The sequence below is a fragment of the Aotus nancymaae genome, unplaced genomic scaffold (genome assembly GCF_030222135.1).
Source record: "Aotus nancymaae isolate 86718 unplaced genomic scaffold, 86718_ANA_hifiasm-v0.15.2.pri h1tg000079l, whole genome shotgun sequence".
Lineage (NCBI taxonomy): Eukaryota > Metazoa > Chordata > Mammalia > Primates > Aotidae > Aotus > Aotus nancymaae.
In genome coordinates, this window is record NW_026988494.1 from 1,592,836 (window position 1) to 1,605,204 (window position 12,369).

At 58.1% G+C, this 12,369-nt stretch overlaps 1 protein-coding gene across 4 annotated transcripts in view; it reads right to left on the reverse strand.

The window, feature by feature from the left end:
• ADGRA2 (adhesion G protein-coupled receptor A2) overlaps window positions 1–12,369 on the reverse strand; it is a 46,589-nt gene that overhangs the window by 4,254 nt on the left and 29,966 nt on the right. For 2 of the 4 annotated variants that reach the window (XR_010339644.1, XM_012475942.2), the window contains exons 3-18: window positions 12,159–12,230; window positions 11,822–11,893; window positions 11,595–11,666; window positions 11,142–11,305; window positions 9,935–10,148; window positions 9,261–9,425; window positions 7,594–7,792; window positions 7,019–7,168; window positions 6,732–6,893; window positions 5,448–5,672; window positions 5,079–5,295; window positions 3,050–3,258; window positions 1,920–2,047; window positions 1,427–1,550; window positions 786–931; window positions 220–309 (exon numbers count right to left, since the gene is read on the reverse strand). Coding sequence is in view for 3 of the 4 variants with exons in the window: in XM_012475942.2 (XP_012331365.2) it covers window positions 220–309; window positions 786–931; window positions 1,427–1,550; window positions 1,920–2,047; window positions 3,050–3,258; window positions 5,079–5,295; window positions 5,448–5,672; window positions 6,732–6,893; window positions 7,019–7,168; window positions 7,594–7,792; window positions 9,261–9,425; window positions 9,935–10,148; window positions 11,142–11,305; window positions 11,595–11,666; window positions 11,822–11,893; window positions 12,159–12,230 (2,409 nt within the window). In the remaining variant the exon portion in view is untranslated. Of the gene's footprint in view, window positions 1–219; window positions 310–785; window positions 932–1,426; window positions 1,551–1,919; window positions 2,048–3,049; window positions 3,259–5,078; window positions 5,296–5,447; window positions 5,673–6,731; window positions 6,894–7,018; window positions 7,169–7,593; window positions 7,793–9,260; window positions 9,426–9,934; window positions 10,149–10,904; window positions 11,025–11,141; window positions 11,306–11,594; window positions 11,667–11,821; window positions 11,894–12,158; window positions 12,231–12,369 lie in introns of those variants that run through there. The other 2 variants (XM_064368816.1, XM_064368817.1) reach the window with 2 other exon arrangements.

Below are 12,369 nucleotides of genomic sequence, written 5' to 3' on the forward strand. Positions count from 1 at the left end.
GCAGTAGTGAGGACAGGGCGCATGGCCAGGGTAGGGCCAGGGGCCAGGGTGGTTGGGGAAGACAGGATATGGTGAGTGCTGAGGCAAGGACGGGTTGGTCAGCATTCATGGGCTTGCGTTGGGTTACTGCTGGGTGGACCTGGCAGGTGGCCCTGCCAATGGAGCAGAAGGCATCGATGTTAGGTAGGTGGCCTTGGGGCAGGACGGAGAGGTGCTCACTAGGGGGTGTGGTCCCGGTAGTTGTGGATGTTGACGGCAGCTGTGATGCCACAGATGATGAGTGGAATCCCTCCAGCGATCAAATAGAACCTGGAGGGAATAAGGGATTGGGAGTCTGAGAGGTGGGGAAAGCGAATGGAAGAACTGGGTGCTCAGAGCCCTTTGCTTGGTGTTTCTGTCCCATCCTCTTTCTCCTTTAGTCAGAATTTTTTGCCAGGGATGCAAGGTCCCTGCAGGGACTATTTGGACTTGGCCATGACTGTTCTAAGGGGCAGAGGCCAGAATTGCTCTCTCACCCTCAACAGTGCAGAAGTCAGGGGTACCACTCAGGTTCCCCGGTTCCTTGCCATGACATTTGGAGTCACCTCCTTCCCTGGCCTTGTCATGCCCCAGAAGCCTGCCAGACTCCCCCAGTGCATGGCCTAGTGTGACCTGCTGAGTCTAGGACCTAGCCTCTCCTGTCTTTGGAGAGTGATCTCCCAGGGACCTTGAACCCACCCTGGGAGGTTTCCTACACCTGCCTCGGATTCCCTCCCCCATTGCAAACTGGAATTGAAAGTAGGTACCGGAGCATAGGACGGGGAGCGGGCAGGGCAGGGTCCCCTTCTTGCGGAGGGGGTGCCTTCCAGGTGAGCTCCTTGTGGAGTACTCGTGCCTTCACGCCCATCCAGAGCAGCGTGGACAGGGAGGAGTAGTGCAGGGTGATGCCCACCTGTGGGGTCGAGGCAGGGAGGCTGGGGAACGGGGGGCTACAACTGGGTCCTCCCAGAGCCTCATACCTGCAGGTGTGTCCTCCCAGGCTTCCAGCCCCCGGCCCCCAGCTCTTTCACTTTACCCAGCCCACTCCCCAGACACTCCCCAAGCTTCCATCCCTGCTGCCACCCTGTGCCTCCACCTCAGTGTTCTCTCCCACCACAGGGCTTCCCCATGACCCTGACGCGGCTATCCGGCTGATCCCCCACCTCTCCACCACTGCGGGTTCCCACTCTCCACTTTGAAGCCCATCTCCCATTCTCTCTGATCTGGTTCTTACCACTCCCTTCTCTCACTCTCCACGCCCCCCTACCCCTGCCTTCCAAGGCTGCCACAGAGGAAGCTATGGAGTCGTGGCCTGTGAGCCTTTTTCTGCCAGTGCATCTCCCTACTGTATACCTAGCTGCCAGCAGTCACCTTGGGGCACCACCCCCGAGCCCCTGCTCCTGCTTACCGCCTGGCAGACCATCTGGTAGTTGGTGAGTGTGATGCCCCCTGCAAAGACTGCGGAGGTCATGGCCATGTGGAAGCACAGGTTCAGCAGCATGTGCCAGCCCTTCCGGGACACATGGATGGAGCTGCCCAGAAACAGTCTCAGATTAATGGCCCCCTCAACCCAAGGTCAGGCCCATGGAGTCTCAAGGCCACTGGGAGAGCCACGTGGGGCAGGCAGATATCTGCGTGTATGCATGGGTGGAAATGTGACAGATCCCACAGGGCAGGGAGTCCTTAACCTCTCAAAGTGATTCCAACCCCGGAACCTTCAAATGGGTGAGAGACAGAAAGTCATGTGAACCCACCTAGGAAAAACACTCTGCCAAGTCCTCAGTGAGCCCACCCTGCACCCGCCCTGGGAGATTCCCACACCTGCCTCGGAGTTCCTCCCCCATTGCAAAGCTGAGTTCCTTGCCTGCCCACCGCGCCCTCCCTCCTGCAGGAGCGCCCACCTGTGGTTGAGGATGTAGGTGATGATGGTGGCGAAAAGGCAGAGCAGCAGCAGGGCCGTGCAGGGGTATACCACGGGGTGCAGCCCCGCCCCCATGCCCCCCACCTCCCTGGGGAAGGCGCTCAGTTCCTGGGAAAGGGCAGGAAGGAGGATGTGAGGAAGGAGGACGTGAGGAATGAGGACACCTCGCCAGTCCCCCAGGTCAGCTTTCCTCTTCCCAGGCCCGTCAGCCTTGGTCCTGTGCTTTGGTGCTTAGTGCAGGGCAGGGAGGTAAGCTTTGGGCTGTCCACTTAGGAAGCCAGCCCTACTGAGCCAGCTACTGCTGCCCCTTCCCTGCCTCCAGTCCCACCTTGCTGGGGACTTTTCATACCCCCAGCCTGAAATACCAGAGATGAGAGGGAGCAGGTGCTGCCCGTGACCAGCGGCAGGCCTGCGGGAATGGAGAGTGGCGGTACAACAAGCCACGAGGGGGGGGTGACCAGAAAGGAGAAGGGTTCCCAGATTGTCTTTTTCTACTTTAAAGAATCTGGTCTTGGCCAGGTACAGTGACTCACGCCTGTAATCCCAGCACTTTGGGAGGCCGAGGCAGCAGATCATTTGAGGTCAGGAGTTTGAGAGCAGCCTGGCCAACATGGTGAAACCCCATCTCTACTAAAAATACAAAAATTAGCCGGGCGTGGTGGCACACGCCTGTAATCCCAGCTACTTGGGAGGCTGACTCAGGAGAATCACTTGGACCCAGGAGGCAGAGGTCGAATTGAGCCAAGATTGTGCCACTGCACTCCAGCCTGGGTAACAAAGCAAGATTCCATCTCCATCTCAAAAACAAAAATACCAAAAAACCAAAAACATCTGGTCTCAGGAGTGCAGGGTGTGAAAGCCAGGATGGGAGTTCCAGATCCATCTATCTTGATACAGGAGTGGAGGCTGGACCTCCCTGTCTCCTGAAATATGGAGGGGCGTGGGAGAGGCCAGAGGGCCGTTTCCCACATCCTTCCAGTCATGGGGCCAAACAGGGCTGCTGTCCTTCCTGTATTTCTCCATGGTCCCAGGTGGTCAGAGTGCCCTCACCCCCATTTTCCATGCAGACCGTGTCCCTGCCCCCCACCTCTCACCCTGCTGCATACCCACCATGAGCACGGCCACGTTGCCCAAGTGCTGGCAGTGCAGGGCGCTGACATTGGGCTGGCTGGAGCGGAGGTGGCAGCCCTCGGAGGTCCAGCCCCCAGACCCCCCGGGCCCCTCCTGGCTCCACCAAGCGGCCACAGGTTCGGCTCCCTCAGCCCAGTGCCGCAGCGAAACTGCCACTGGCTCTGTCAGGTTTCCCACGCCACAGCCACCTACAGGGGGAGAGGGACGTCCACACAGACACACACAGGGCATCGGGGAGGCGGCTCGGCTGGGACTCAGCAGCAGCAGCAGTGGCAGGGCGTGCACTAGGCTCCTGCTGGGCAGGACATGGTGCTGGGCTTGGGGCATCCGGTGAGATGCCAAGGACGGCCTCAGTCTAACAGGGGACACTGAATGGGGATTTGCGAGGATGATGGTGGAAAATGTGAGCCCCAGGAGGTGGTCTTCCCTGAGTGCTGGATGAGCAGTGATGCCGTGCTCCAAGGCAGGACTCAGGCTGGGGGACTCAGGGACGAGAACACAGAAGTGCAGAGGGAGGGAGCAGAAGCCAGGTAAAGGGAGGAGGGAGGCGGGTGGGATAGAGGAGGACGACGAGGAGGCATTCCCAGTGGGAGAGGGGCTCTCGGAGCAGGTCCTGGGCTCCACAGACCCCTCACTCACCCACCTCTCCCCACACACTACCACAGCCCACATGGCTGCGGACATAGGGCTTCCGCCTTCCCAGGCCACCTTACTTGTCCCTCAGGTCTTGGTGGTTTTCAGGAAAGGCCTCCCTGACCTCCAGCTAGGTCAGGCTGCCCCTTGTCCTGTGCCCTCCAAAACAGCTCGTGCAGCTGCTCACTTACGAGCTGCACTTAAACCACTGTACACTGCCTGTCCTCTCTGCTGAAGGGTGTGTTCCTCAAGGACACAGCTGCAACTGTCTGTACACAGGTGTGTCCCAGCCCAGGCACAGTCTGGCACAAACTAGGTACTCAGTGAGTGTCCCTGGCCAGAACCCATGACCTGACAGCAAGAGTCTGTGCTAGGAACAGGAAGGACCCCAGGGTGGGGCGGCAGCACCTTCTGGCTGTGCAAAGGGGATGCGCTGCAGCTCTAGGACCCTAGAGAGCTCATGGAGGGAGGCAGACGTCCTGATGATGGACACGGCCCAAGACTTTGAAGGCGCTCTCTGATGTGCACAGTGCAGTTTGCAGAAGGTGAATCTAGTGACTGCATGAGGGATGGACTGAGATGGAGATGTGGGGGCCAGAGACGGGCTGATGCCAGTGACAATGGACGCGCCGACAGAAAGAAGGTAGGTGTGGGGGTCGCTGGTCCCGAGGGGAGAGATGGAATGTTAAGAGGAGGGCTGCAGGTGATCCGTCTGCTTCCCGGGTGCCAGGCCCCCAGCTGGGTGGTGAGTCACTCAGTGTCTCCCACTTCCCACGCTTCTGCTCATGTTGTTTTTCCTCTGCCCTGGTCTCCACCCTTCTAGTGTCTCTGGAACTCCTGATCATCCCTCAAGGCCCATCCGTGCCAGTCCCACCTCGACCACAACTGCTGCCTTTTCAGAATGCTTCTCGCCTGGGCTGCCTGGAATCTCCCCTACGGCTGCCCTGGGAGGTTACTTCACCCTCTACTGCTCAGTAAGATGGTGGCCTCTGTGGGAGCAGGGACCACGCCTAGATGTTCTCATTCCTTCCAGCAGCAGTGATAGCACTGTTTATAGCAGGCCCATTCAGCATTGCTCGCCTGCTTCGGGCCCGTGGTATGTGTGTGTTAGAGGGGCTTGTGCTCACAGCCCTCCTGAAACTGAACAAATCTGGGATATAAAATGCAATGTCTTCCTGAGCCTTTTCTCCTCCAAACCCTTTCTCTGTGGGTATCTCTGCCCTCTTCCCTGCTGGGAAAAGGTGAGGGACCCAACATCCTCTGTCAGTTCCACTAGGGCACAGGGGGGCTGTGGGCCAGGGAAGGGCAGGATGAAGGGATGCAGGGCAGAGACACAGGAGGCACCCCAGGTAGGGCAGGAAGTTCAGCCCCTTACTGGTTCCTGCGAAGATGACGGGGGTGGCCACGCCACGCCTCTTGCCAGGCCCGGCAACTCCAGGGCGGGAGGTATTGCCATGGCTGCGGAAGAGGCGGCCGTTTCGGAAGACGAGCAGTTGCAGGGTGCAGTCTGGGGGCACTGGCGGAGCCAGGGCAGCCGGAAGGGATGAGAACAAACTCGGGGGCAGCTGGATGGAGGCCAGGGCCACGCTGTTCTGGGGGGACATAGGAGCTCCTCAGAGACATCAGGACCCCCTGGAGCACTGATGTTTTGCAGCCTCCTCCTCCCACCTCTCACTGCCCCCACCAGGCACCTGCATCTGGGTGCCTCCCATCTCCCACCACCTCCCCCTCCCCCAGCGCCCACCTTGATGTGGAAGGACGACAGGGAAACGTTGGGCCTCCCGGTGGTACAGCGGAAGCGGAGCTGCTGGTCGGCTGGGGGCTCGGGCTCAGGTAGGGGGTTCTGGCCAGCGTTTCCTGGCTGTGTGCCCAGCACCCCTCCCTCCCTCCTCTGGAAGGCTGTGCAGGTCAGGCCCACGTAGCTGTGCGGTTTGATGAGGTAGGCCTCCAATGCCACATTCCTCGCGTTCTGGGGACAGGAACCTTGTCATCCCACCATTTGAGATGGTGGCCTTCTGCTTGGGACTGCACGTAACCTCTCAACGGACCTGCTCCGGCTGTAGTCTTCCCCTTCAATCCTCAGTCTTTTCAAAGCCACCTCTCTCTCTCTCTTTTTTTTTTTTGGAGAAATAGGTTCTTGCTGTGTCACCAGGCTGGCATGCAGGGCACAATCAGAGCTCACTGCAGCCTACAAATCCTGGGCTCAAGTGATCCTCCCACCTCAGCCTCCTGAGTAGCCAGGACTACAGACAAGTCACCATGCCCATCTAATTAAAAATACATTTTTTTGTAGAGATGGGGTTTCACCATGTTGCCCAGGCTAGTCTCAAACTCTAGGCCTCAAGTGATCCTTCTGCCTTGGCCTCCGAATAGCTGGGACCACAGGCACATGCCAACACTCCTGGCTAATTTTTGTATTTTTCTGTAGAGACTGGGTCTCTCTTTGTGGCCCAGGCTGGTCTCCAACTCCTGGCCTCAGAAGATCCTCCTGCCTTGGCCTCCCAAAGTGCTGAGATTACAGGTGGAGCCACGCCTGGCCTCTGGCTCTATGCCAGTTCTGTTGCCCGACTCAGCTGTAGAGCAGGCTCCATGTCTCGCCCCTGTGCATTGCCCTAAGGGCCTAGCACGATATCTTGCATGTAGAGGATGCTGTACCGCGGTTGTTAGCAGACTGGAGCCCTCACCTCCTCTCAGAGAACTTCCATTACTCACTCAATCTCCAGTGCTGTCTGCCCTGCCATCAAGCCCTCCTCCCGTCCCCTCTACTCCATTCACCTTTCCTCCTGCTTATTCCCGTCAGGCTGGCCCTTTGGCTCAGTTCCCCACCACAGAGTCTGGCCTCACTTCTCCAGGGTCCCCGGCTGCCTCTCTTTAGCGCTGCCCCTGGCAACTTGGAAGTGAACCCCACGGCTCAGAACTTTGTCATGTCTGCTGCTCTTGCTAGCTGGGGCACAGCAGGGGCATGCCTGAGTAGGGGTGCCTCCCTCCTCTGCATGCTGGGGCCACCCCCCATGCTGACCCCCATTACCACTGAGATGTGCTGGGCATGGGGGCTGAGGGCAGCCCCCCCAATTCGCTCCAGGGCACCCACAATACGGCTGCAGGCCTTGTCCTCGCGCTGGGCCAGCCACAGCAGGTGTTCGTCCACCAGCATCAGGTTGCTGGCCATGTCCACCATTACCTCCACCAGCTGGGGGACACAGGGATTGCTAAGGGCAGGGGCAGGGCTTGGGACCCAGGGCTAGGATGAGAGAGAGGCTTGAGCAAATGCGGGATGCGGGCATTTTGCAATCTCCAGAAGTCCCACTGTCTCACCTCTTTGATCTGGTCGACATAACCCAAAAATTTCTGGATCATCTGAGCCACGTAGACTACATCCATCATGTCTGAAAAGCTGGCGGCCTCGGCTGTGTACACGCGCAGCTGGTGAGCCAGGGTCAGCGCGTTAGAGGCATTGATGGGCATCTGGGGATTGTGGGAAGAGAAAGGATCATCCTGCCTGTTCCTTCTGCCCCCGAACTGCCCCTGGGGACCCTCTGCTCTGTGCCAGTTCTCAGTGCCTGGGGACAGAAGTCCAGACCACCTGCTGGGTCTCATCAAGCTAGGAGGGCGGAGGAGGCTGAGACCATCACAGCCTAAGGCCGCCACTGCCAGCACCCCCGGTGTAAGGACAGTGGGACTCTGCCTTTAGTGTTGGTGAGTAAAGGGGCATGAGGTGGCCGGATGGGACGGAGGCCTGGCGTCTTTTCCCCACTGTGGCCTCAGTGGGTCTGAATCCCCTGGCACAGCCCAGCGGCCCAGAGGCCGGGCACCCCTTGCCTGTTAGGTTGGCTTCTCCCTTCCCCATGCCCCCGAAGCAGAGCTGGTGGGGTGCCCCAGCCCCTCCTCACCAGCACGAAGGTGTACAGCACCCTGGTGATGTCGTTGGTGTAGAGACAGTGGGAGTAGTCCCCTGGCTCCCAGCGGCCGGCGCGGTCACACCGGCGGGAGGCTCGGGTGCCCGGGGCGCCCCCACTCAGGGGCACTGAGGTGAAGGGGTACTGCAGGCAGGACTGGTAGGCTGTGATGCCAGCCAGAGTTCTGGGCCACCTGGGGGCAAAGGCAGGAAGTTGCCGATGACCCAGACTTCTCAGGGCAACGGTCCCTCCCCTGACTTTAGTGTGAGGCCTGACTCCTTGGGGGCTTGGGGAAGGATTGAGGAGTGGGGTTCAGACCAGCCTTCCAGGGGTTCCCAAGTTCCACTCTCTTTGTTCTGACTGGGCTGTCACAGTTGATAGAGGGCTGGACTTTAGAGTTCTGAGTTCAAGTTCTGCCACTTATTTGCTGTGGCTTCAGGCAAGGCATTTATCCTTTCTGGGCCTCAGTATTCTCAGCCGTACAATGGGGAGAATAATAGCTTCCCTGCATAACAGAGAGAGTCACTGGGATCTTAAAAGACAATACTCTGTGGGTGAGCTTTTGCAAACTATGACTGTAAGGAAGCAAATAAAAGCCTTTTTGTGTCCAGGCGCAGTGACTCACGCCTGTAATCCCAGCACTTCGGGAGGTTGAGGCGGGAGGATTGCTTAAACCCAGGAGTTTGAGACCAGCCCAGGCAACAAAGTGAGACTCTGTCTCTACAGAAAACAACACAATAAGCTGGGCATAGTGGGCTGTGCCTGTAGTCCCAGCCCCTCTGGAGGTGGAGGTGGGAGGATTGCTTGAGCCCAGGAGTTCAAGACTGCAGTGAGCTATGATTGTGCCACTGCACCGGAGCCTGGACAAAAGAGTGAGATCCTGTCTAAAAATATAAGTCTTGGCTGGGTGCAGTGGCTCAAGCCTGTAATCCCAGCACTTCAGGAGGCCAAGGCAGGTGGATCACTTGAGGTCAGGAGTTCAAGACCAGCCTGGTCAACATGGTGAAACCCCATCTCCACTGAAAATACAAAAATTAGCTGGGCATGGTGGTGGGCACCTGAAATCCCAGCTACTGGGGAAGCTGAGGCAGTGAGATCACACCACTGCACTCCAGCCTGAACAGAGCGAGACTCCTTCTCAAAAAAAAAAAAATTCTTTTTGTGTAGCACATCTCAGATGGTAATTTGTGTTTTTGAGACTGAGTCTCACTCTTGTCGCCCAGGCCGGAGTGCAGTGGCATGATCTCGGCTCACTGTAACCTCTGCCTCCCAGGTTCAAGGAATTCTCCTGCCTCAGCCTCCTGAGTAGCTGGGATTACGGGCACCCACCACCACACCCGACTGATTTTTAGTAGAGACAGGGTTTTGCCATGTTGGCCAGGCTGGTCTTGAACTCCTGACCTCAGGTGATCTGCCCGCCTCAGCCTCCCAAACTGCTGGGATTACAGGCATCAGCCACCGTGCCTGGGCTCAGATGGTAATTTTATACATAGAGTGTGTTTGCTAGCAAGGCTTCAGGCTGAATGATAAAAGGAGGTGTTTCCTCCAGCTTTAGGACCCAATGGAGACAGTGGACGGGGAAGCCCTGGACACCTGTGATGTCAGGTTCAAGGGTGGGGTTGGGGGCGGGGCAGCCCTCTACTGGGCTGAGTGGGCCAAACCTGAAGTCCCCGCGGTTGTTGGCAACGCGCTCAGCGGGGCAGTAGGAGGCAGAGGTCTCCAGCACCACTATCTCCACCTTCTTGCTGGCGTTGCCCTGGGCCATGGACACGGAACACTCCCACTCGCCTGAGGCCCACAGGCCGATGTGAGACAGCGTCAGCTCACTGTGGATGGCAGGCGGGGCTGGCTGGTGAGTCACCCTCAGGCCCACCAGGTATGAACCACGCCACCCTCCCTCGGCACTGTCCTTGGGCACTAGCTGCAGGTCCTGCTTTCTTTAATGAAACAAGGGATGCAGGTACGCACTTCTTTTATTCTGATTGGCCTTATGAAACAGTTATTTTGAACTTCGATTTCCCTGTCCTTATCATGGAGCTGATAATATCTACCTTGCAGGTCTACTGTAGAGACTAAATCTGGTGACATAGGTGGTAGCCACTCTATACAGTGTAAAGGCACTAAAGAGATGTCAAGTGTCATGATTTTGTTCTATCAGATGTTTATTTGTAGCCTCTACCCAGACCACTGATAACTTAGTCCAAGCTTTCCATAAATACACATGCACGTTCTCCCAGGAACGCATCTGGATACAGCTCTTTTGAGGGGCGGGTGACAGGTAGGGTGGGCCCCCATCCCCATGCTGAGGCCTGAGGAGGAGCAGCGGGGCTCATACCTGGTGATGAAGGTGCAGTCGTGGATGAGGCTCTCGGCCAGAAGGATGCCCGCCTGCTCGTCACCCTCCACGGGGGCACGGTTGTGGTACCAGCGGATGCGGGTGTCGTTGCCCAGGTAGCTGGCGGAGCACTGGAAGGGCAGCCGGTCCCCCTGGAACACCACTTGGCGCAGGGACGGGATGAGGTGGTGTGTGTGCAGCTCCAGAGCCCCCTCTGTGGGAGGAGAAGCCAGGAGTGAGGACTGAGTGCACATGCGTGTGAGGCTGCACGTGTGAGCGAGAGTCCAGCAGGATGAGGCGGGGCAGGGCAGGGCCCTCTGCCTATAGCCTGCTCCAGCTGGAAAGAAAAAGGGGTCAAGGGAAAGTCTCCAGAATAAGGGTAAAAGGGAGGGACACGTGGTTTTTGGACAAAGAAAAGTGCTCCTTTCTCAGCACTCATGTTACCCCAAGAAGTGGGGCCAGATGAAAACATAAGCACCCCCAAGGGAATTAGATCGAGGCCGGGCGTGGTGGCTCATGCCTGTAATCCCAGCATTTTGGGAGGCTGAGGCGGGTGGATCACGAGGGCAGGAGTTCAAGACCAGCCTGGCCAAGATAATGAAACCTTGTCTCTACTAAAACTACAAAAGTTAGCCGGGTGCGGTGGCAGGTACTTGTAATCCCAGCTACTCAGGAGTCTGAGGCAGGAGAATCGCTTGAACCTGGGAGGCAGAGATTGTAGTAAGCCGATATCATACCACTACACTCCAGCCTGGGCCATAGAGCGAGACTCTGTCTCAAAAAAAAAAAAGAAAAAAAAGATAAGCTGATAGAGGCCTGACCGGGGACACCAAGGGAATGGGGATACCTGGGAGGCCACGCCCAGCATACAGCCTTAGGCGCAGTGGGGAGAAATACACCGGCCCCGCCCAACATGGAGGGTCACTGGGGTATTAAATGTGATTCTCGTTGTGGGAGAGCTGTTGCAAACCAGTAAGGAAGGAGAGCACAGAACAGCCTTTTTGTGCTGGGCACATCTCGGATGGCGATTTATACATAAAGATGAGGTCTCCCTAAATGCAAGAGCAGGACTCAGTGTTGTGGTCTTTCACAAATTGCAATAGAAAGGTAAAACTCTGTGGGTCTGAGGGAGAAGGCTCGTGTCTGGGCCCCGGGTTGGTGGGAGGCAGGGTCCCTGGTAGATGTGCAGTGGGGAGGCTTTGCTCACCACAGCAGAGTTGGGCCTCCTGGAGGCTGCCCAGAGCCTGGGCATGCAGGGCGCTGGGGTAGGCACAGAGGGTGTGCTCCGACAGCTGCAGGGAGCGGTTTCGGGCCCAGGGCAGCAGCCAGCGCAGATGGCAGTCGCAGGTCAGGAACTCGGTGCCCAAGTCCCTGCAGGGTGGGCATAGGGGTCACGGAGCAGAGCAGAGGGAGCATGGGCTCATGGGTGGCCTGGGGCCCCAGGGAGGGACAAGGCTGGAGGGCGTGGGAGGGCAAACTCGGGTCTGTGTGTGTCATCTCTGCCCTGGGCCATTGCGGTAAGTTGGGGGTCGTGCATTTCAGGCACTGTCTGCTGTGCCCACTCGTGAGGCCAGCCACAGTAGTCACGATGCTTATACATCCCTCCTGGGCAGAGGAAGGGACAGGGGTCTGGGTCCTTGCGCTAGGAAGAGATACTCACACAACCTTAAGGGCTGGCAGCTCATCAAAGACCCCAGGTTGCAGACTGGAGAAGATGTTTCCAGATATGTTTCTGCAGGGGACAGGGAACAACTGAGGTGGGATCTTAGGGTCTCCCTGGGCTGGCGGAGGGGAGCAGGTGGGACCTGGAAGGGTTCGGGGCCACCGCTTGCTTCCCATGCACTTCTTCCTTCTCCTCTCCTCCCTGCTTCTCGCCCCATCACTCACAGTCGGAGAAGCCTGGGGAGGCCCTGGAAGGTCTCGGAGGAGAGACAGCCAATCCGGTTGTTGGAGAGATCTCTAGAGAGACACAGGCAAGCTCAGCGAGCCAGCCATGCGGTAGCACGAGGGTCCACTTGTGAGGGACACATGGGTGGGACCAGGGCTTGTGTGGGGGGCAGGGTGAAAAAGGAGATGAGGTTGAGGCCAGGGCCACAGCTGGACTGGAAATGCCAGCTCCTTTGACCCCAGCCATGGCACCAAGCGGGAAGGAGGGGTAGGAAGGGGTGGGTGTGGGGTAGGAGGGGTGACTTTCTCCCTCGGGAGGGAAGGGCATGCCACTCACAAGCGCTTCAGCTCCCCCAGGCCCAGGAAGGCGCCGGGCTGCACTGTACTGATGACATTGTTCCTCAAATCCCTGCAAAGGCAAGTGCACAGGCCCTCACACCTCTCCCCGCTGGGCTGCCCTGCTCCCCGGGCGGGGTCCTCACTGTCACCTCGGTGTTGTTGCTGGGTTTCTCAGGGACTTCACTTCCTGCTAAACCTCTGCTCTCCTC